Here is a 23,166-nt window from a genome sequence, read left to right on the forward strand (position 1 = left end):
ATGACCAAAATCCACAAAATCAAGTCCATCGTACACACTAAGACAGACCAGATACATCCACCTGACACTTACCAAAACACCAGCCTCACTACAGAGGAGTCCATTGATAGCCTAACGGACACATCATTCTCTATACACGACATAGAAGAGGAAGTAGATTACAACGACTTAGCCAAACTATCCTTTGATGAAGGGTGGGTAACCACATTGAAAGACTACCAAGATCACAACAAACCCACAACAGGACCCACACCATCCACTTCCCAGGCGGATCGTCCACTTCCCACCATAGACTCAGAAGCACCGTGGGGGGAACATTTTTTAGATACAGAGGCAGGCCGCAAAGCCTGCCTGCTAGACCAGACAAAAACAACCCCCAGGACAAAAAAGAGACACATAGAACAAGAAGAGGTTGTAGAGGAGGTTCTAAGAACCGCAAAAAAACAGAGACATGTAACGGACAAAAATCAAACACACAACAAATCACCAACAACACACCAATCTTCAACCTAAGCGATATAACATTAACACCGGAACAAGAAAACATACTGACCAAGAAACTAGAATTCGCACCTAACAAAAAAAACTAACAAATTTGACATTTTTTGTGACCTACACTCGTTCACCAGAAAACTCTGTGTTAAAAAATACTTAAACTCAAACCCCATAATCAGAAATCACCAAGACACCATTGAAAAATATCAACATACCACTTTAAAACCCAAATCAAACTTTAACCCTACATACCTAAAGAGCCATCACATTAAAACATTTGAAACACTAGTCACAAGAGATCTAGAAACCATTGACCAAAACAAAAAGCATCAGGACACTAGACCCAATTTGACCAAACAGGAGACTCTGGCCATCAGAGAACTGGAGCACAACAATAAAATTACCATCAAACCAGCAGACAAGGGGGGGGGCATAGTGATTCTGAACACAAAAGACTACATAATAGAATCCCAAAGAATCCTTGGTGACACTGACACATATCTAAAACTTTAAAGGAGACCTCACCAACACCTACAAGAAAAAATTGGACACACTACTAGAGGAGGGCAAACAGACAGGCATCCTAAACAAATCAGAGTACATGTTCATCAGAAGAAATCACCCCATTATACCAGTCTTTTATTACTTGCCCAAATTACACAAAGACCAGAAAAACCCACCAGGCCGACCTATTATTTCGGGCATCAATTCACTATCCGCCAATCTTGCACAGTACGCAGACAACTTTCTTCAGGGACTTGTTAAAAACTTACCATCACACATAAAAGACACCACCGACATCTTGAACACATTACAACACATCGAATGGAGGGAAGACTACTGGCTAGCGACTAGCGATGTTACATCGCTATACACCATCATAGATCACAAACAAGGCCTCGACAGCACAAGACACTTTCTAGAAACAGCTTCAACCCTACCCACTGACCACATAGAATTTATTATCCAATCATTAGACTACATCCTACTGCACAACTACTTTTGGTTTAACAACACATTTTACTTGCAGACCACCGGGACCGCCATGGGATCAAAAGTGGAGCCCAGTTATGCAAACCTCTTTATGGAAAAGTGGGAGGAGGACCATATTTGGGGTGAGCATGACTGGAGCGCCAATTTGATCCTATGGCGGCGCTATATAGATGACGTCATATTCATCTGGAGGGGTTCCGAAGATTCTTTAAAACAATTCACACAACAACTCAATAACAACAACAGAAATCTAAAATTCACCACCAATTTCAGCAAGACTGCAGTACAATTTCTTGACTTAGAAATCTACACAGACCAGGGTACATTACAAACCAAAACTTACAAAAAGGACGTGGATGTGAACAGTTATATCTTGTACAGCAGTGGACACTACAAACCCTGGCTAGACAATATTCCCAAAGGACAATTCCGTAGAATTAGACGTAACTGCTTCAAGAAATCAGACTACGAGACACAATCAGGAGAACTCAAACAACAATTCATAGACAAACAATATGATCCAGTTTCAGTCAACATAGCACAACAAGAAATCTCAGCTTTAGAACGGACAGACACATAAACCACTAAAGTCAAGGAAACAGACACCACCAAAGACACAACCCTATTCATCACCCAATATAATCAATCAGCCTCCACCCTTAAAAAGATTCTCCACAGACATTGGCACATTTTACAGCAGGACCCTGATCTAAACACCCACATTCAGGACAAGCCCAAAATAGTTTAAGGAAGGCCCCTGACTTAAAACAAAAATTGACCAAGACCCAGCTCACTAACACAAAGTACTCTGACAAACAGTAAGGGATTCTTCCACTGTGGGAGGTGCTCAGGTTGTAAAAATCTGAGCAATATCAGCATGAAAGCACAGACTTAATGGCATTCTACCACAATGAACAAAACTTTCCAGTACAGGGAACACCTCACATGCGATTCCATAGGGGTGATTTACCTTTTAAGATGCCCCTGTAATTTAGAATATGTAGGAAGGACGACAAGGGCCCTCAGTACCAGACTTTATGAGCACGTCAGGAATATAAAAAGGGGTTACGAACAGCACAGCGTCTCCTCCCACTTCAAAGACAAACATAACTGTGACCCCAGAGAACTATACTTCACGGCCATTGAAGCACCCAAGAAAAATTGGAGGGGTGGAGATTTTGCGGAGACACTAGACAAACATGAACTTTTTTGGATATATTCATTAAAAACACTAACACCCAAGGGTCTGAATATAGACTTTAATATAGGGACCCTCTCCAAATAGTTAAGCTTACCCATGTACCCTGATAGGCTTTATAGACATCCCGGTGCAGGATGTCACTGAGAGTCGACACACCCAATGTCGACCATTGGCAGAGAACACTCTGCACTCACCAGCATACACTTTAATAACTGTCAACCATTAATACCACAAAGTCTAGATTATTTTTACAAGATGTTACTAAGAGTCGACACATCCACTGTCGACTACTGACAGATAACACTATGCACTCACCAGCATATATCTCTTAAAGAAACCACCTACTACGAATACCACTAAGTTCAGAGTAACTATGACTCAGCACATATAACTCACACCCTCAATTATCAGCACAGCTGACAGCTGACATTATGACCCTGATTGACAGTGAACATGACCAATGAGATTCACTCTCCATGTGGGAGTGGCCCCCTTTGAAACCCTCTTATACCGGAAAGACAACATGCTAAAACATCCTTGACAAAGGCCCCCAGTGGGCAGAAACGCATTGGAATCACACCAGACCACTACAGTCTCCTCCCCACACTAGGGAGTTGAGCGCACGCCACTCCACTGACTACGCGCTTCCGGCAGATGCACATAGCCTGAACCCGGAAGTCGCGTCTGTCAGTGTAGCAGCGGCGTGGATCACCAACGGCGTGCTGCAGGGCTCTGCAGACGCCAGACAAGTTTCCACTGACCACGAGGGACGGTCGGAGTAAGGAGCAGGAGCCAGGTACGTGCCGGTGCACCACCAGTGGTGCAGGGACGCCAGCCCCTGGTGACACTATTGGAGCACCAACAGTATCAAGTAACTTTGTTTCCCACCCACCAACCCTGGACTGCCAATCCCCCCCCCAATATTCACCGGTGCACAGAACACCTAGCCCAGTGGACTGGACTCAGTGCAAGCCCACCCCCACTGGATACCTGGAGACCCCATCATCCCCCACCCATCTCCCAGTATCACACCGGAGGGAGAGTCATACCAGACCGCAGACACACAGTGCAGCGGTACTCTCCCCTCACTTCCCCCACAGCACCAGCACTGTCAGAATATTTTGGTTGCAGAGCAGTTTATACACTGTGTCCAATACAAATAAATTCTTCGTGCTTCACCCACTCATATCTGCATCTTTTCTTACCGCCGACATAACACACCATCCCACTTATTTGGGGACACAGTTATAGAGCTAGTGCGCTGGTCATTATCTATCTATTTATTGGAGTGGCTTCTAAGCTGAATGCTGCTCATGCAAATTTGCATCATTTGATCAAGTCTCTATTGGGCTTCATATGAAAGAATGCATTTGAAAGTTTTTGGTTGTGTTGAGCAGAATCACCCACTGTCATGGCATAAAATGTTAGTAGCTAAATAATTATATGAAAACTCCACCAATTCAAAACAAAATGTTTTTTTTTTTTTTATTGCAAAATAACACAAAAACAAACAGCATACTGTAAGGCAGTACCAAAAAATTCAGAACAAAACCCAATGATGAATCGATTGAATTGTGAATGAAGGTATCCAAATAGCTGACAGACAATGTCTAGACCAGTGATGGCTGACCTTGAGGCTCCAGCTGTGGTTGAACTACACATCCCAGCATGCCCTGCTACAGGTTTACTGTTTAGCCATCCTAAAACTGATACAGGGTCTAGACCAACATATATGATCTGGTGTTCCATAGGGCATAGGAAAGAGGGGGGGTGGGTTTTGTGCTTATGTGGATAAGGTTTTTGGGATTGCAGAAGCAAGGGGGGTCCTTGGGGGAGTGGGGCTGAGGGTTCAGGATAGGTATGGGATGGGAGGGGGGAGGAGCGGTAGGAGAAAGTGAAGTTGAGAGATTAAAAGCCATGAGGACCAGAGGTGAGAGGGTAGATTAGTGAAAGCAGACAGGGAACAGGGATTTGGGAAGACAGACAGTGTCTGTAGTAGATTGCGAGGATATGGTAGATAACAGAGTGAGATAGCTTGGGATATGAAGAAGGAGAGAAGGTAACAGGCAAGAAACAGCTGTTAGAGAGGAGACAAGTGGGTAAAATCAGGTTGATTGAGTAGTCCAATTAAGTATGAAACAACAACAAGCGAGAAGATGAAAGGAACAGAGAAGTTAGGCAAATGTGAGCAGGCATGAAGAGGGAAACAGAGTGCAACAAATGTTTGGCAAAGATAAGGGAAAGTAACAGTGAATGAGAAAAAAGAAATACAATGTTGGATAAAATATAGACAAAATTAATTAAGTGTCAAAATTAAGCAGCAGGTTACAATAAGATAAAAAGAAGATACATATATCACAATGCAAACTCACCTTTTTCTGTATTCCAACTCACCAGTTCTGTTTCCAACTCACAAGTATTCAAGCTTCACTTTACTCTGCAAGCTTCTCTCTCAATGAGCAAGCTCCAAATCTCCAAATGTCTTATGTATTAAGTTGCTGACCTGAATTCTGCTTAAGCCTGGTCAAACAATTGGGGAGTTTAACACAACAGACAAATGGAGTGTATGCCTATCAAACCCACCAAAATACTCCTTTGAGAAATATCCCTTGGATGCAATTTGGTGTGCAATTAAACTGATATTGACACCAATTGTTGACTCCTCTCTGAGATCTGGGTACATCTTTTCTACTAATTTCTTCTTCATGGGGGAAAACTGCTGAAGCCTGTCACTCTCATCCACCATTCGATATCACTGATAGATGATGGACAGCAGAAGGGAGACTCGCCAGTTCCCACATCCTTCACTATCACGTGCTTATTTTCTGTTACTCTCTCATTTGCTGTGTTTCCTGTAACCTCTCTGCAATACAATTAGGTATCAGATGGCCTCACACCACGCATGGCAAAAAGCAGAAGTACACCTGGGTTTCTCCATAAGGGTAGAGTTGTCCTCCAATCTATAAGGTACGTACGACCATTCATAACTGGCTCGCCTGTAACCTATCCAAATTCAGAAGCTAAACATTGATTGGCCGGGTCAATACCTGTTTGGGGGACCAACATGGAATACCCGGAGCCGTAAATATACAGAGACAGCAGAAACACCACTACCTCGTTGAAGGAGCACTGTATCTAACAATACTCACCAATACATTCCTCTGATCAGTACCTACTTAGACCAAGGCCATTTCTGTATTTAATTAGGAGGATTGCCACATATAGAGGATACATTTACTACAACGCACACCAGTCAAGTCAGACAGTCATAGGGCAATTGCTGTGTCAAGCGTTTTTATATTTACTCCAGAAAAGCACATATAAATTCTATGAATAATAATATTTGAGCCTAGGGTGTTCTTTATTGTACAGTATGTAATTTCTGATTCTAGTCCTTACACCAAGAATTCGTTTTGATAGAGTTCTCTCGTGACCGGGAAAATATGTCAAGGAGAAGAAAAGAGTACAATGTCTAGTGGTTCTAGATAAAAAAATACAAAATAAAGGATAAAAATCGAGGGCCCCAGAATGCGTACCCTCACTCACATAGAGAAAGATAGGAACCTGTGCATAAAGGTTTCTTTATCATGGGTCACACTCCATGATAATGGTATCGCTTCCCTACACCTGTATAATTGTACACGTACCGTACTCACATTAAGTACACTTTGAACACACATATAAAGGTATCTTTAAATAGTGAGCGATCCTCTGAATCAATTTCCCATGTAAACGGACTCCAATCCACATTCAAGGGAGCAGACCGGATGGATATGTCAAAGGAAAAAAAGAGAAGATACGGTGTCTAGTGGGTCTTAACCCAAATTCAAAGTATTATAGAGGGACCCAGGATGCGTACCCTCACTCACATGAAGACAGAAAATACCCTGTGTATAAAGGTTTCTTTATCGTGGGTCACACTTTTGTGGTAATAGCAATGGTTTCCTCCACCGGTAAGGTTATAAACGTACCGTACTCACATAGAGTGCATATGGATACCACATATAAAGGTATCTTTAAATATAGGCTTGTCCTCTGGATGATGCAGAGCTCAAGCACATAGACTCCAGTGCATATTTAAAAAATAAAGAGAGGATTTCTCTCAGTATAAAACATTTATTTGTAGGTGCATAAAACAAAACAGAGTAAAATGGTGACTGGAAGATTGAAATGAATAGTGATAGCTAGATCCGTGCAGTGGCCACATGCGCCGGAGCTCCACCATCCAGTCACCATTTTACTCTGTTTTGTTTTATGCACCTACAAATAAATGTTTTATACTGAGAGAAATCCTCTCTTTATTTTTTAAATATGCACTGGAGTCTATGTTCTTGAGATCTGCATCATCCAGAGGACAAGCCTATATTTAAAGATACCTTTATATGTGGTATCCATATGCACTCGATGTGAGTACGGTACGTTTATAACCTTACCAGTGGAGGAAACCATTGCTATTACCACAAAAGTGTGACCCACGATAAAGAAACCTTTTACACAGGGTATTTTCTGTCTTCATGTTAGTGAGGGTACGCATCCTGGGTCCCTCTATAATACTTTGTATTTGGGTTAAGACCCACTAGACACCGTATATTCTCTTTTTTTCCTTTGACATATCCATCTGGTCTCCTCCCTTGAATGTGGATTGGAGTCCGTTTACATGGGAAATTGATTCAGAGGATCACTCACTATTTAAAGATATCTTTATATGTGTGTTCAAAGTGTACTTAATGTAAGTATGGTACGTGTACAATTATACCGGTGGAGGGAAGCGATACCATTATCACGGAGTGTGACCCATGATAAAGAAACCTTTATGCACAGGTTCCTATCTTTCTCTATGTGAGTGAGGGTACGCATTCTGGGGCCCTCGATTTTTATCCTTTATTGTGTATTTTTTTATCTAGAACCACTAGACATTGTACTCTTTTCTTCTCCTTGACATATTTTCCCGGTCCCGAGAGAACTCTATCAAAACGAATTCTTGGTGTAAGGACAAACATCATCGCCATGTGCCTGATTTCTTGAAAAAATTGCTGTTAATGAGGACTTTTTGGTGGTCCTATTTTGAAGGCCTGGCTGAAGGTGCTAGGTAGCGCCTTGGGACTTTTCTTTTGTTTTTCATTAATTTCTGATTCTAATCTGTTCTAAATTATGGAGTAAGTACAGATCATTTCACACTCTAATAACTACACCATGACAGTATATTATTTGTTGTTATAACTATTGCAAATTATTACCTGTACGAATTTTTGTTCTTATATAGTGTACCATTAATTTAGCGTAATTATTCAATAAAAGTTAATTTTTAAATCATATCAATTATCATCTATCAAGTGTGCCACAAAACCCTTTCATTCTTCCTTTGTAGTCATCTCTTTGACACATCTACTCAGTTCATTGTTGAACTGTTTTTGGGAGCACCATCAATCAGACACTGCTGGTCATATTAGTCTAAGTGGTATTTACGTTGGTTTAAACATTCTTTGCACTCTTTTCACTGTATTTCATTACAATAGATTGCCAGTGCCAACCCCCACCCATATTGTATAGACATGGGGTGGTCCCAACTGTCAGGAGCCACAGGGGCAATAGGAGACTGAGACTGGCTGCTGTAACATAGCAGCTGCCTTTACTTACTCATTTAGGCATTTGCTGTAATGGTTGGTGGATACTCACATTTAAGGAGCTTCTTGTGAGCCCATTCCCACCAGTAATTGCTTCCTGAAGCCTTTTTTGCCAGCCTCTGGTTTCTGAATCCAGTCAGAGCTATTGTACATCCTGTTTCCGGTCTGTGAGATCATGCTATTGTTGAATACCCGGAGCTGTAAATATACAGAGACAGCAGAAACACCACTGCCTTGTTGAAGGAGCACCGTAAGATGTTGTGTTCCAGCCGAAAAGTCAGCTTTCCAGATTGTCCAGCCTGAAGCCTTTTGGATTTGGAATTCTGGGCCTGTGCTGTAAACTCCAATAGTCAATGTCTACATCCCTCATGGTACCGTGAGTCCAGCGGCTTTGCAGCACATTGCAGCAAAATCCACCTTTCTTTTGTATTATAATTTTATTATGTTCTTATTGCACTGTGGCAGAAGTCACATATTATTGTTTGTACATTCTCATATTACATTTTTGCATATTAAGTTTCATTGTCGCATATTAGCGGTTGGCTCTAAATCTTGTCCGTTGGTGTTATTTGCAACAGAGCTGCTCATATCTGGGTTTTGTTATTATTTTTAGCCTGGTTTTGTCTATTTTGTTTTGCTAGTTAGGTTTCCACTTACTTTTACCCTGTCTCTGTTGGTACCTTCTGGCAAAACTTGGTGGTAGCCAAGTATGGGTGGAAAAAAAATACCTAAATTGGTAAATCAGGCGCAACTTTTTAAATAAATAATAATTATAGATCATATATATATATTCTTATATATGTATATATGTTCTTGACTTCTGTCAAGAACTCTGCAAAAACAGATTGCCAAAAAATGTCCGTGAATGTAACAATCTGCATCTGTTTCCAAAAAAAACCAGATTAGACTTTGAGAGATTGAATACCTTCATAATCTAATTGGTTGCAATGAGCGATATCACTTCTTTTAATTTTTAGAAGCTTTATTAAATTTACTACTATTAGTCTGTTAAAGTGGTTCTCAAACTATTTAGCTCTGGTGCCCAATCAGACAATAAAAATTATTACAGGACCCCTGCAAGTTATAGCTGAACAGTTGCCACATATGTGGTCAGCAGACCATACATGCACGGCAGCATTGTGGAGACACAAAACAGAAGTCAGGTGACTGCTAATGTGAGACAAGCTCCTATCTGAGTACCTGCCCTACTTGTGTTTTTAATATGGAAATGTTGGAGCTTATACCTGCTGTAAGGACTTTGTGGATGGCAGAGATGTAGTGGGTGACAGGGGGAGGCAGACAATGGCAGGAAGCCAGCCTGAATAATCTTCAGATCTAAACCAGTGAAGCTGATCTGAAGTAACAGACAATTAAAGAGTTTTTCAGACTCCTTGGATAATGACGTTGTGACCCCATGCTGAGATGGTCATGACCCACTTTGGGTTTAGGACCCAGAGTTTGAGAACCACTGGTCTATTCCATATGGTATACTGTTGTTCAAAAACTTCCTTGCAAGATAATAGATTTTTGCTACGACATTACTGTAGGTTTTTGCATGACAATTTGTGTTCATAGTAAAGTGAAGTTACTTCACTTACTGAAACAAATGTAAAGTTTATATTTTATGTTTCACATATTCTTATCTATACTGTAAGTGTTAAATATAATGCAAGACGTGTACTGAATTATAGCTTTTGTTTTAATGAAGTTACTGGTTCTCCTGACATTTTGAACTAATTCCTAACAGGCATCTTGTCCTCCCAACAATTTATGTATAACCCACACAAGGGAAATTAATGGCCTTTCATAATATTTGTTGTTTTACTTGATTTATATACAGGTTGAGTATCCCGTATCCGAATATCCGTTATCCGAAAACTATTTATTAAAATTAGAATTGTTTGCTGTTGTTAATCTGGTGGAAAAAAATAGACACATTATATGCATGAAAGACTTACTGTATACGATATAATGAAAACACTATGTACTTACTTGGATTAATAGTATTAAAACAGTACAGGTTGAGTATCCCTTATCCAAAATGCTTGGGACCATAAGCATTTTGGATAATGGATTATTCCGTATTTTTTTATATTTTTATATTTGAATGAGGTATCTTGAGGTATCTTGCATTAATGTTGAATAAGCACATCAAACAAATGACATACACACAAGTGAATTTTATTTCTGCATGAAACAAGGTTTTAAAACATGAAACAAAGTTTGTGTACAATCTCAGACACTGAATTTGAATGCTAGGCAGTCATTTTATATCACATATTTACTGCCAGTTACAAATAATTTCCCAGTAGTGCCAGTTACAGATGTACCCAGTTGGTTTTTAGAAAAAGAAAAGTACATTTTAAAAACTATGGTTTTTGGAATAATTTGGATAATGGATATTTGGATATGGGATACTCAACCTGTATTTATTAATGACATATTATTAAAAACAAAAATCACAACCACATATTGTTGCTGATATTGACATGATCCTATTCACAACAAAATTATAAAAAAGTACGTGGCAAAACAATATGCATAATTACCCTACACACTGTAAGTAAATTTGCAACAATTTTGCAAAACAATATATGATATTTGACATTTCATCTCAGTTTAAACACAATCCTCAAAAAACCCCAAAAACATAAAAGTAAAGTTGTTATAAAAAAAAGTGAATAATAAGCAATAGTAGTACTGTAGAGGCACTTTATGTGGGAGATTTATAAGAATTGTGTTTGGTCCATTTTACATTTTTTTCAATAATAAAGTTGCAATTTTTCAAATCAGGAAACATTAATGTCCAAATGAAATGAATATTGCAGTCCAAATTGCGGTAACTCATCATTGAACCAACCGAATAATATTTGGACCAATGCAAATCTTGAATTGACCTAGAATCCTGATGGCCAAATCTATTAAACTCACTTCAAAATTACACCTCAATGCACAAAATCAATAAATTGTCTTAAAAATGGTATTGTCATGTTAATTAGCACACATCCAATCAGTATGCTTATAAAAGGCACACCAAGTTACTGTGGTTGGAGCACCCTTTTCACGTTCACAATCTTTTTCCACAATTTCTCCATATATGGAAGTAGCTATGCCCTTTGGGTGGAGCATGGCACACCCCCTCAATGGGGCGCTGTGCAAAATTCTGCTACCAACCATAATCTCCCTGAAACTACTTTTCAAAAGTAGGCAAGTATGATGCATTTTGTCCGAAAAAGTAACACAAAAGACACTAGGCACTCATGTGTTATGTGTAACACAACTTGTAGCACATGAATCATAAATGTTTAGTATGTGGAAACTTCTGTAAGCAAGAAAAAAGCTAATGAGTTTTAATAAAAGTAGAGTGAATTACTGAGGCTGTAATGTGGGATAAGCTTCAGAGAGAGCAAAGTATGTTATAGCTTTAGAGAAGATACCACGGAGTAAAAAACCAAAATGTAATTCATTGTTATGAACATACACTTTGTGTATTTCCAGTCATATGACTTTCAAAGTGTTATATGTAAAAAAATTTTTTTTTTACAGAAATACATTCAAATATTTATGAAACAGAATAAGCATGTACATGTGTTTGGAGTTGGCAGTCAACAGTGTTTGGTCTTATTTTTTTCCCATGGTTTAACCCAGTGGTTCCCAAACTTTTTGAATCACGGCACCCTAAAGTATCAGAATTTTTTTCACGGCACCCCTAGGCCAAAAGTTGGTTACTAATTTCAGGAAAAATATTAAATTAGTTGTGATTTAAATGTTTTCCTTAGGTCCACTTATGTGGTAAGAAACATGATTGACTTCTGTTTACCCACATATTCTTAATTGGAAGCCACAAGCACTGATTTAGCCTATTTCATTGGCTATAAATAACTTGAATAGGTTCTGGACCACCAACTTGAGGCACCCCTGCAAGTGCTCCAAGGCACCCCAGAGAGCCTAGGCGCACAGTTTGGGAACCAATGGTTTAACCAATATTTTGATTCATATCTAAATAGCTCATTTGTATAAGCATTTATACTATAAGTACATGCAGCCTTAAAAGTTCTTTAAATATTGAAAGGTGCTGAAATGTGATTATTACCAATGCCTACTAAATCATTCACAATAAGAGGTATGGTTCAATCTCAACTGTTGATTGTTCTACAAAATATCACCTAAATAAGCAAGCTTGCCCATTGGTTAGGTGCTGCTCTAGGCATTAGGGAGAAGAAGACGGTGTAGGTGAGGGAAGCAAAAGCACAAGAGGTAAGAGGGCCCTGTTCGTGACAGCTAACAGTCTCAAGGTATGGAAGGAGCATGGCACAATGGGTTCAGATGTGATCTGGGAGGCTTTGAGAAAAAAATGGTTTGCAGAGCCTGTATGATGTTTTGCACAGAGGTGTAAACTGTATGTACAGTACATATATAATGAATATAATATCTTCATAAAATACATTTATTATTCTTCACAGGGGAACAACCAGAGTACGGTCACCACCTTTATCCTCCTTGGATTTCAGGGATCCACAAATATCAGGATCGTACTTTTCATAGTCTTCCTTGTGATTTATTGTATGACCATATGTGGGAATCTACTGATCATCTCATTGGTGTCCTTCAACAAGAACCTCCATTCTCCCATGTACTTCTTCCTTTCACAACTGTCTATGAGCGACCTCATCATAGCCACAGACGTTGTTCCCTACATGCTTCATATATTACTGATTGGCCAGGGAAACATTAGTTTTATTGGCTGCATCACACAATTATATTTTTTCTGTGCCTCAGAAACATCTGAGTGTCTGATTCTCACAGTGATGGCTTATGACAGATATTTGGCTATTTGCAAACCCCTCCATTATGTCTCTATAATGAACAGTGCACACTGCCTGAAGTTAGCCATCTTGACTTGGACATTGAGTTTTTCCATAATCTTGATTCACACTATTACAACAGGAATGCTACAGTTTTGTGGACCGAACATTATTGACCATTTCTACTGTGATCTTGTTCCTCTACTGGAACTTTCTTGTTCAGATACTAAACTTGTACAATTAGAAGTTTCTTTATTAAGCGCACCTCTGCTTCTAATCCCAAGCATTATAATTATAGTATCTTACATTAATATACTTTTCACTGTCTTAACAACTCCATCTAATACTGTTAGGCAGAAAGCCTTCTCCACTTGTAGCTCTCATCTGACCGTGGTGTCCATGTATTATTGGACCTTGTTTGGGGTTTACGCTCTACCAACAAAAGGACAATCACTGAGCATAAGTAAAAGCTTATCACTCATTTATACTGTGCTGACCCCTTTATTAAATCCCATTATATACAGTCTGAGGAATAAGGACATCAAGAAAGGTTTACAAAAATCAATGCCTAAAATTGTGTTTTGTAGAAGTATTTTTCTATAAAAAGATTGAGGAAAATTGCTGTATGTGATCAAGCGCAGTATGAATGGTGTAATGGTGCCTCCCAGCTCTGAGGTCATTGGTTCAATTACCAAAAATAACCATCATGTGTTAGTATGTGCATGTGGTTAGGGCAGATTAGATGGGTCAAGTGTAAGGGGTAAGCCCAGTGGTTCTATGGGCATATACTAACATCGGCGCGGCCAGGGGAGCAAATTCATCTTGATTGAGTCTGAATCACCCCATAGTCTCAAATGCTGCTTTCTATTGACAAAAATGGGATACATGTAATAACGTGCAAGTTTCTACATCCACTTTATCACTTTTCAAGGCTTAGTACATGTGGACCCTGTTGAGAGTTGAGAGAGTAGGTTTTGAGTGACATGTTGTCACAATCTCAAAAAAGTTTCTTGTGTTCTATACAACAAGCCATGAACACGACTCTTAAAGACTACCCAAGACGATGGCTCATTTATCTGGAGAACTTGTTCAAAGTTTTTTAATATTAAGAAGTTTGTGCTTAATAATATTTAGTATTTATTAAAAAATATATCTTAAATAATATATTTAATAATAGGCCAACAGCTTTAAAGCTCCTTCTTAGAGGTGCCAATATTAATGGTTAGTTGCAGCATGCAATTGCATAGATCATCCTTTGTTACAACCGGTGAGTAGTCCCCACTTTCTGTGCACATATTTGTTGTCAATACTCGAGTGAATGTCCGGACACAACAATAGGGATCCACATAAAGTGGGGATTGTTACTTATGAACTCCTACTAACCGGTTTTAACAAAGGATAATCCATAAAATTGCATGCTGCTACTAACCAATAATAATGACACCTCTAAGAAGGAGCTACAGTATAAAGCTGAGAAGTTTTACTAATTTGTGTGTGTAAGTCTTGTTTGTCTATAAAGTTGGCCATGTTATTTCATATATTTTTTAAACAAATACTAAATATTATTAAGCACAGCGCTGTACCATTCTGTTTTTTCTTGTTGTCAATCTACTGTATATATTCTTTAGATGCCAATATTCCCTAGTATTTAACAAAAAAATATAACATCATCACAGATTAGCTATTTCTTGGAATCTAGAGCTAATTGACAGTTCTAAATGTCATATTAGTGTTGAAATCATCGAGAAATAACTTTTTTCCACAAAAGAAATATATTCACTGTTATGCTGATGACAAATGATTTAGTAAAATTAAAGGTACTTATGTATTATCTGGGCGCCCGATTTTTTCATTGCATGCCACTACTTAAGGCATGCGATGCCATGAGATTTTTCATTGTAAAGACCCGATTTTTAATTGTATAGTCACTCATGGGTGATTTCATACCCCCACTATCCAACTACGCATGGAGTTTATTTTATATAGTGTGGCGAGCGCAGCGAGCCACCGAGCCCGTAGCGTGGCGAGCTTAGCCGCGGATTACTTTACATGTATTCTGCGTCCCCTAGCGGGGCTCGCATGCTTCAGGCTCGGTGGCTAGCTGCCCTCACCACACTATATAAAATCAACTCCATGCATAGTTGGATAGTGGGGGTATGAAATCACCCATGGGTGACTATACAATTAAAATTCGGGTCTTTACAATGAAAAATCGCATCGCATGAATTGTATGCCGCTATATTGCATGTGATGTGATGCGATGAAAAAATCGGGCACCCAGATATTACACAAGTACCGCATTAAACTACTACTACTTAAAGCATTGACCATTGATATGCCTCTCTGATATAACAATCTACCATGTCCTCTACTCAAAATGTGGAGTTTTAAATAATAATCAAGTGGATAAGCAACTCATTATCATAATCTGCCGAATATCACAAATATCCCCAGCCCTCCCCTTTAGAGCCCAGAAACACCACAATCATTGATACACCTCCAGAAAGCACCCACTCCTGTCCCTTTAGCAGATGTCACAATGGGTATAGATGGCCACCCACAATGAATATAGATGGGCACCCACAAAGACTGTTTGTGTGGGAGGTAGAAGGGGGAAAAGGGCCACAACTCTTGCCATGGCCACGCCTTAAATCAAAATCACTGGCTGACACTGGCTGACAGGTGTGCCGGCCTCCCAGGAATCTTCCCTGTGAGGTCAATGGCCAAACTGCCCATGATCCCTACACTTTCCGACACTGTTCAGACTCTAAACCTACTTCTTTGCCTTTGCTGATTCAGACTCAACTTTGCTGCTCCAGACGTAGCTGCTGCATTATTTCCAGAAATGCTCTCATCCTTCTGAGCATCACTGGAGAAAGTAGAATTGCCATGAAATCATCCGTATCAAATATTACAATCAGGGGCAGATCCAGAAAGAAAGAAAAATGACTGGGGAGGCGGAGAAGGTGTAATGGTAAAAAGTAAATGGGGGGTGACTTAACAGAATATACGAGCCACCATAGTAACATAGGGAACATGTCTCTTCAGCCCCCCAGTCTGTAGTTGCAGTCACCCCCAATCTATGGCTGCAGTAACCCCACCAAAACCCTTAGTCAATGGGTAAGTTGGTCCTTTGGTACTTGTGTATTTTGGCGGCGCCCCCGATGTCCATCGTACGATGAACGTATCGCATCGCATCGCATGCCATGTACCCGATGGCATGCGATGCGATGCAACGCGATTTTGACCCCCTATACGATAAAAAAGGTGCTTACAATGTTAAATGCACCCCCACGCCACCCCCCCACTATAAACGTGAACCCGAAGCGTGGCGAGCGCAGCGAGCCACCGAGCCCGAAGCATGGCGAGCGCAGCGAGCCCCGCGAGGGGACGCGGATACCTTTACAGGTAAATGCGTCCCTTCGCGGGCTTCACAGGTATCCGCGTCCGCTCGCCACACTTCGGGCTCGGTGGCTCGCTGCGCTCGCCACACTATTCTATTCTCAACTCCACGCCGACGTGGATAGTGGGGGTATGAAAAGGTCGTAGGACGCGTACCGCCGCCCCTCGCGTGCTCGCTGCGCTCGCCACGCTTCGGGTTCACGTTTAGTAGGGGGTGGCGTGGGGGTGCATTTAACATTGTAAGCACCCATTAGGGTCCTTATACAATGTTTAATCGAATCGCATCGCATCGTATGGCATTGTATGCCATGTACAATGGCATACAATTTGAAAATTGTATGCCACCGTGCACTATCGTACGATATTGCGTCGCATCGCATACCATCGTATGCGTTATGGTATGCGATGCGATGGGCGCCGCCAAAATACACAAGTACCGGTCCTTTTTCTGATAACATATCACATGGCATATGGTGCTGCTCTGTGTGTGTGGTTTTGGTTAATGTTTGCAGGTGCACATATGGTTGATAGGGTCACTGGTGGGCTTGCTGAGAGGGATGCATCATTTGCATACCCTCCAACATGACCCTCTCCATTAGGTACAAAATGTTAGGTTCCTGGACTTCCCTCTTAATTTATGATTGCCGTCACCAGCGTTGAACTTGTTCACTTATAAGAAAGGTGTGTCAACACAGGTGACGGCAATCTTATAAGTAAGTAGGAAAGTCCTGGAACAGAGCATTTTGTTCCTAATGGAATGGGTCCTGTTGGAGGCCATACAAGTAATAGTCCATCTCCTCTCAACTGCAATTAAAGCAGTTGGAGACCAGCAGTCCTTTTCTCTATGGGCCTGTGACCTCAGTGTCTTGTTGATGGTGGCCATTGGTGTCAAAGTGAATGAGCTGGATGAACTGGGGACAGCAAGACTGGCCACAGATGGAGGATAGAAAAAGGGCTGGGATGGACCCGCTATAGGCGCCACTAATGTGAAGAGGAAATTAAGAAATGTGCATCCCTTATAGGGAGGTACCGTTCCTCTTCTCCGTATCAGTCAATCAGGGGTTAACCAGACAGACAGGCTTTAGATCAGCATGTATCTTTGAAGTCCTTGTCCTTTTTTCCTAGGGTATCTCATCCGGTTTATATGTAATACATGTGTAGAAAAGGAAAATGCATATAGTGCAGTGGTCCTTTTATTTATATAAAACACATATATACATATAAAACACTCTCTATCCCTGACACTCTCTTGCTCTTCCCCTCTTATTTCCTCCTGTTTCCTGACTACCCTCTCTCTTTTACCCCCTCTTTCTACACTCTGACTCTCTATCTCTCTCTCAAACCCCCTCTCTCTATCCCAGACACCCTCTGTTTCTTCCCCAGCTCCATCTTTATCCCTGACATAATTTTTTTGTCTTACTCCTTTTTCTCTTTTCCCTTTCTATCACTTCCTGTTTATCCATGACACTCTTTCTTTCTATCCAACACCATTTCTGGCAACATCTCGCCCTCTCTTCCCCTCTAATTTTCACACTTTTCCAGACTCCCCTTTTCTCCCTGAAGTTCTTTCTCTCTTCCTGACACCCTCTCTCTCCCTAACACTCCCTCTCATCTCTCTTTTTTTCTTATTCCCTCACTTTCCCTGACGTTCTTTCTCTCTTCCTTACGATCTCTCTTTCATGCCTTTTTCTATCCCTGGCACTCTCTTTCTCTCTGCCTCTTTTTTCTAACTTTTACTGAACCCCCCCTTTTCTCTATGACATTCCTTCTCTTTCTCTGACATTCTCTCACTTCTCTCTTTTTTCCATGATTCTACCTCTCTCTCTTTCTCTCTCCCTGTTCTCGATTAGTCTCTCTTTCCTTTGCTCGCCCTCTCTCATTCTGTCACGGACAGTCACGGACAGTTGCGGTGGGTCACGGCGGGTCCGGTACTCACCCGTCCGTGCCCTCCGCCACCTGTCTGTGCTGCTGCTGGTACCTGGGCAGCATTCTGGTCCCCGGTCTGGCGCTGCTGGGGAGCGCGGCATGCTGGGGCGGGATTCTGGAGGAGTTGTGAATGAGGCAGCGCGGGGAGGCCTGCGCCGTCATCTTGAAAGTGGGCAAAAGCAGATTGGCCTGCCAGTTGAAGTTCCAGCCTCCCTGCACTGTCTAGCCAATGGCAGCCGCCCACTATGTATTTAGGGGATCTGCCAGTGTCAGTGCAAAAGTCTTTCTAGCCATGTGCAGTTGGATACTTCTGGCTTACTCTAGGTCTCTGCTGGTTCACAGTTCAGTCCGCCCTGCATACTGACTCCAGGAATCCTGACTCCTTTCGTTGTTGCCTCCATAGCTTCCAGTCCGTGGATCCAGTACTGTCCGTCTGGGGCTTGCTGCATGTTGCCTTGGTACCCGCCAACTGTTCGCCAGTCTACACCACCTCTGGTACATCCGGATACTCAGAGACTTTTCAGCCGCAGTCTTCCTCATAGTTCATTGGACCATTACCCACGTCTTTACCTGCCTGATTGCTGGATCCAGTTACTCTTCATCTTCTCCACTCTTTCGCCATAACGATCTCATCATGCCACCAAAGCCCTCTTCTCTGTGATTTTGACATTCCTCTGTACCACTGGTCACTCCGTAAATTATTACAAGAACTTTGCTTCCTTTTTGTTTCTAAGGACAATCCCTCAAAAACATTATTTGAAACTTTCCTTGTTTCAGCCTTATATCAAAGCCTTGATTTGAATAAGTGTTTTGTTTTCCATTTATGAAACCTTCGATCATAAAACCAGCTCGTATTAATCCTACAACATCTGGTCCTAAAGTAGTTCCTAAGCACCACACGAACCCACCCAGTCCTCCAGGTGTGACACATTCTCTCCAACTCTCTAGCTATCTATCTATTTATCTTGCCACTGGGCAACATGGACAAACGTATGCCACTGTTCTTCCAGCACGTAGGATAGTGCCCATTCTAATATGTAAACAGCAAATGTTATGGACAACAAATAATTGTACTATTAACAAATTTTCACATTCGGCCTTCACAGAAAACAATATGAAAAGTTCATGTCAAACTCACATTCATCACAAAAGTATCACTTTATAAAAACTAGAGATAAGTTTAATTACTGTACTAATTATACAAGCAGAGAATAGATCCCCAGTGAATTCTCTGTGGGATCAGCAGATGGGAGACACTCTCTGTTCTCCTCTATAAAATGATCTGTATCAGACCATGATCTCCTGTATTGGACTCTCTGACACAGTGGTGTGATACTGTACTGTATATTGTGTCCTATAATGGATGGAGGAAACGCCAGTGTCAGCATACATGGATCTCTAGCTGAGGTGAGCACCATCTTTATCATGGGACCTGATGGTAACAATATGCAGCAGAGCAGTCAGAGAAAACATATGCATCGTATAATACATGTCCCCTATCAGCAGAGAATGGTAATAATGCCCCATACACTGCTAGCAGGGTCCATCGCTCACAATGTAAATGTAGCATTTGGAGGTTGTCCTGCATCAGACACATTCATTGTACTACAGTATATTATGTGGCCTGTCCCATAGCTATCTCTGTATGATTCAGGGGCACTCAGTATGTACAGCGCCTAATTATTTTATTCGTTAACTGAGGGAGCTAGCACTAGATAAAGAGGACAGAAACATTAAACCATTGAGTGGCAACATTTCTGTGAGATGTTGTGCAAAATATCCACTAAGAATACCAGCGTCTCTCACATTTGTTATATAAATTCAAACAAAAAAATTCTTTAAAAAAAAAGAGATTTCCTATGTAAAGGTAAATATTACAGGTCATTATGATGGAAATAAATGTTCCTTTTGGCAATTTTTTTAACAAGGTTTTTTTCTTCCTTTTATTTATGTTTTTTTTGGAAAAAAAATCTCTACGTGTTCTAAATTGAATTTACATTTCTTCTGCAAACGGTAATAGATGTTTTGCCATTATATCGTCAGCGGTGTAGCTAGGTGCCACGGTGTCTGGAGCAAGGGCATGTTTCGCGCCCCCCCCCCGATTTGTAGTAGGCGGGGCTCTTGTGTGGCAAAAAGGGGACGCGGCCTAACATTATACCACACACAGTAATGCCCATTGCACATAAAGCCACATGCTGTATTGCCAATTACACATAAGGTCACACTTGATGCCCATTACATACTATATAACAAACCGTAATGCCTATTAAACGTCACACAGACATTACATAGTATACCACATGCCATAATGCCCATTATACATTTTGCCACACATAATGCGTATTACACGCTGCGCCTCACACTGTGATGCCAATTACACGTTGCGCCTTACACCTTGATGCCCATTACACATTATGCCTCACACCATGATGCCCATGAGATGTTGCGCCTCACACATTACGCCTCAGACCATGATGCCCATTATACAACACATGGTGATGCCCATTACATATTCCACACACTGTGGTGCCCATTACACATTATTTGACACACATGATGCACATTACACATTAGTTGACACACTGTAATGCCCATTACATATTATACGGCGCAGGACAGACGGGGGGGGGGGGGTTGCGCAAAGATGGACAGATAGAACAACATTGATAGAAAGATGGACGAGGGGAGGGGGAGCACAGATGGATGGAGGGGCAGCATAGACAGAGGGAAGAGTTGGGGGGGGGAGACAAACAGATGCTGGGATGCTCACCATTAGTTTCTCTCCTTCATCACACAATGTCAGCGGCTCCTCCTCTCTGTGCAGAGCATTTCTGTCCAGCAAAGGCGTCAGCATGCAGTGGGTCCTCTCCCTTTTCTCCCCCCTTCATGGTGAGGCTCTGCTCTGGGCAGCAGTGTCCTCATGATTCGGCTCTGGGCTGCGGCTAGTCAGTCCCCGTCCTCTCCCCCCCCCCCCCCAGCTCCGGGCTCGATGACAGGAGCGGAGATAAGGTTAAAAGCCAGTGCCCTGGCTGCAATCGTGTGTGTGGGGGGGGTGCAACCACGGCAACCCCCGTGCGCACGCCTATGCGCTATGACGGAGACATGCACTGCTATTTAAAATTCACATCTCCCGCTGGACCGCGCTGGCCAATGGGCGCTCGCGGTCCAGCAGCCCCCAGTTGATTGGCTGCTGGACCGCAAGCGCCTATTGGCTAGCGCGGTCCAACAGGAGACGTGAATTTTAAATAGCACCGCGTCTCCCGGACACAGCGGGGAGCCGGGAGCTAGCGGGGCAGATGGCGGCGTGGCGCGGCATAGAGAGCGCAGGTGAGCGGGCGAGCTGGCGGTGCCGGCACAGCTCCGGCGCCATGATAGTCCCCTGCGCCCGGAGCTGGTGCTTCACCGGCACCGCCCTCGCTACGCCTCTGTATATCGTTATAGTTATGTGATTGTAGACTTAAGCATGGCTTGCAGTTTACAGGTAATCAGTTAGAAGCACAGCTCAGTGCAATATGTAACACTAAATAAAGTCTTGTGCAGCCACATAAAGTGCTATATTTTGGACATTGCAAAACCTTGCACTGTTACTCACATTGTCATTTCACCTGCATTTCTGCAAATCACTGCTCTGACTCCACTCCTGCTTCCAGTTTTACTCCCCGCTATTTACCTGCGTTCCTCCTGACACTCCCAGAAAACAGCCGGTTACGGTTATTTGCATAATCATCCATTTGCAGCTGGGAGAAATGATTTCTCCAGTGCTAACAGATCAGAGACACCTCTATGGTGTCTCTGATCTGCCAGTGCCCTGTGTGGGAAGCAGGTGGGCAGCTGACAACCGCTGATATCAGCTGCCCACCCCTGCTCCCGTGTCAACGGGCAATTACCATGGTATAATGGTATGCATTTAAAATCCCGACAGGGTCAAAATACGGACATATTGAATGTACAGCTGAAACAGTCAACATGACTTTCCATCGACAGGTCGCAAGGTCGACATGGATTTTTTCACAGTTTTTTGACCCGACATGTGCCGACAGGCGGTATTTCATGCCCTACCATCCACTAGGGCGTGGTGGGAGAATAAAATAGTGTGCCGAGCGCAGCGAGGCACCGTGCCCGAAGCATTGCAAGCGAAGCGAGCGATGCGAGGGGCTGCTGTGCACTTGAAACGGTGTCCATGTCAACTGTGTCGACATTCGGGTAAAAAAAAACTGTGAAAAAACCCATGTCGACCTCGCGACCTGTCGACGGAAAGTCATGTTGACTGTTTCACCTGTACATTCAATATGTCAGTGTTTTGACCCTGTCAGGATTTTAAATGTTGGGATTTTAAATGTCGGGATTTCGTCCTTGTCGGGATTTTGTCCTTGTCGGTTTTATGACCCTGTTGGGATTTTGACCATCGGGATTTCATACCGAATCCGGTATAATACCCAGTGTTTTCATGGGAACGTCCATGAAACTCTTGGCATTCCCATGAGCTGCACCTCAGCTTACCCCCCAATGCCCCCCCCCCCCGCCTGCACTACTAGGTGTGAGCGGGACGTTGAACATGTTGCTGTATTGAAATGTATCTGCGCACGTGCAGGCACAAACATCAGTCCCCTGTGCGATCGAACGGGGGACCGAATCAACTAAAATAACCCCCTTATTTTGGACCTGTGTGAGCAGGACTGAATTGGCCCCTTTATATGTACAAGCCAATACAGCTACAACT

The 23,166-nt window shown here is 42.0% G+C and overlaps 1 protein-coding gene across 1 annotated transcript; it reads left to right on the plus strand.

Annotated features, from left to right (window-relative positions):
* On the plus strand, window positions 1–13,721 carry LOC146073435 (olfactory receptor 1500-like). Its single transcript, XM_083180614.1, has 2 exons — window positions 1–453; window positions 12,777–13,721. Exons 1-2 carry the CDS (start codon window positions 1–3, stop codon window positions 13,719–13,721), a joined length of 1,398 nt encoding a protein of 465 aa, XP_083036740.1.
* Window positions 13,722–23,166: the final 9,445 nt, after the last annotated feature.

Source organism: Crinia signifera, chromosome 4 (genome assembly GCF_055691185.1).
Source record: "Crinia signifera chromosome 4, ASM5569118v1, whole genome shotgun sequence".
Lineage (NCBI taxonomy): Eukaryota > Metazoa > Chordata > Amphibia > Anura > Myobatrachidae > Crinia > Crinia signifera.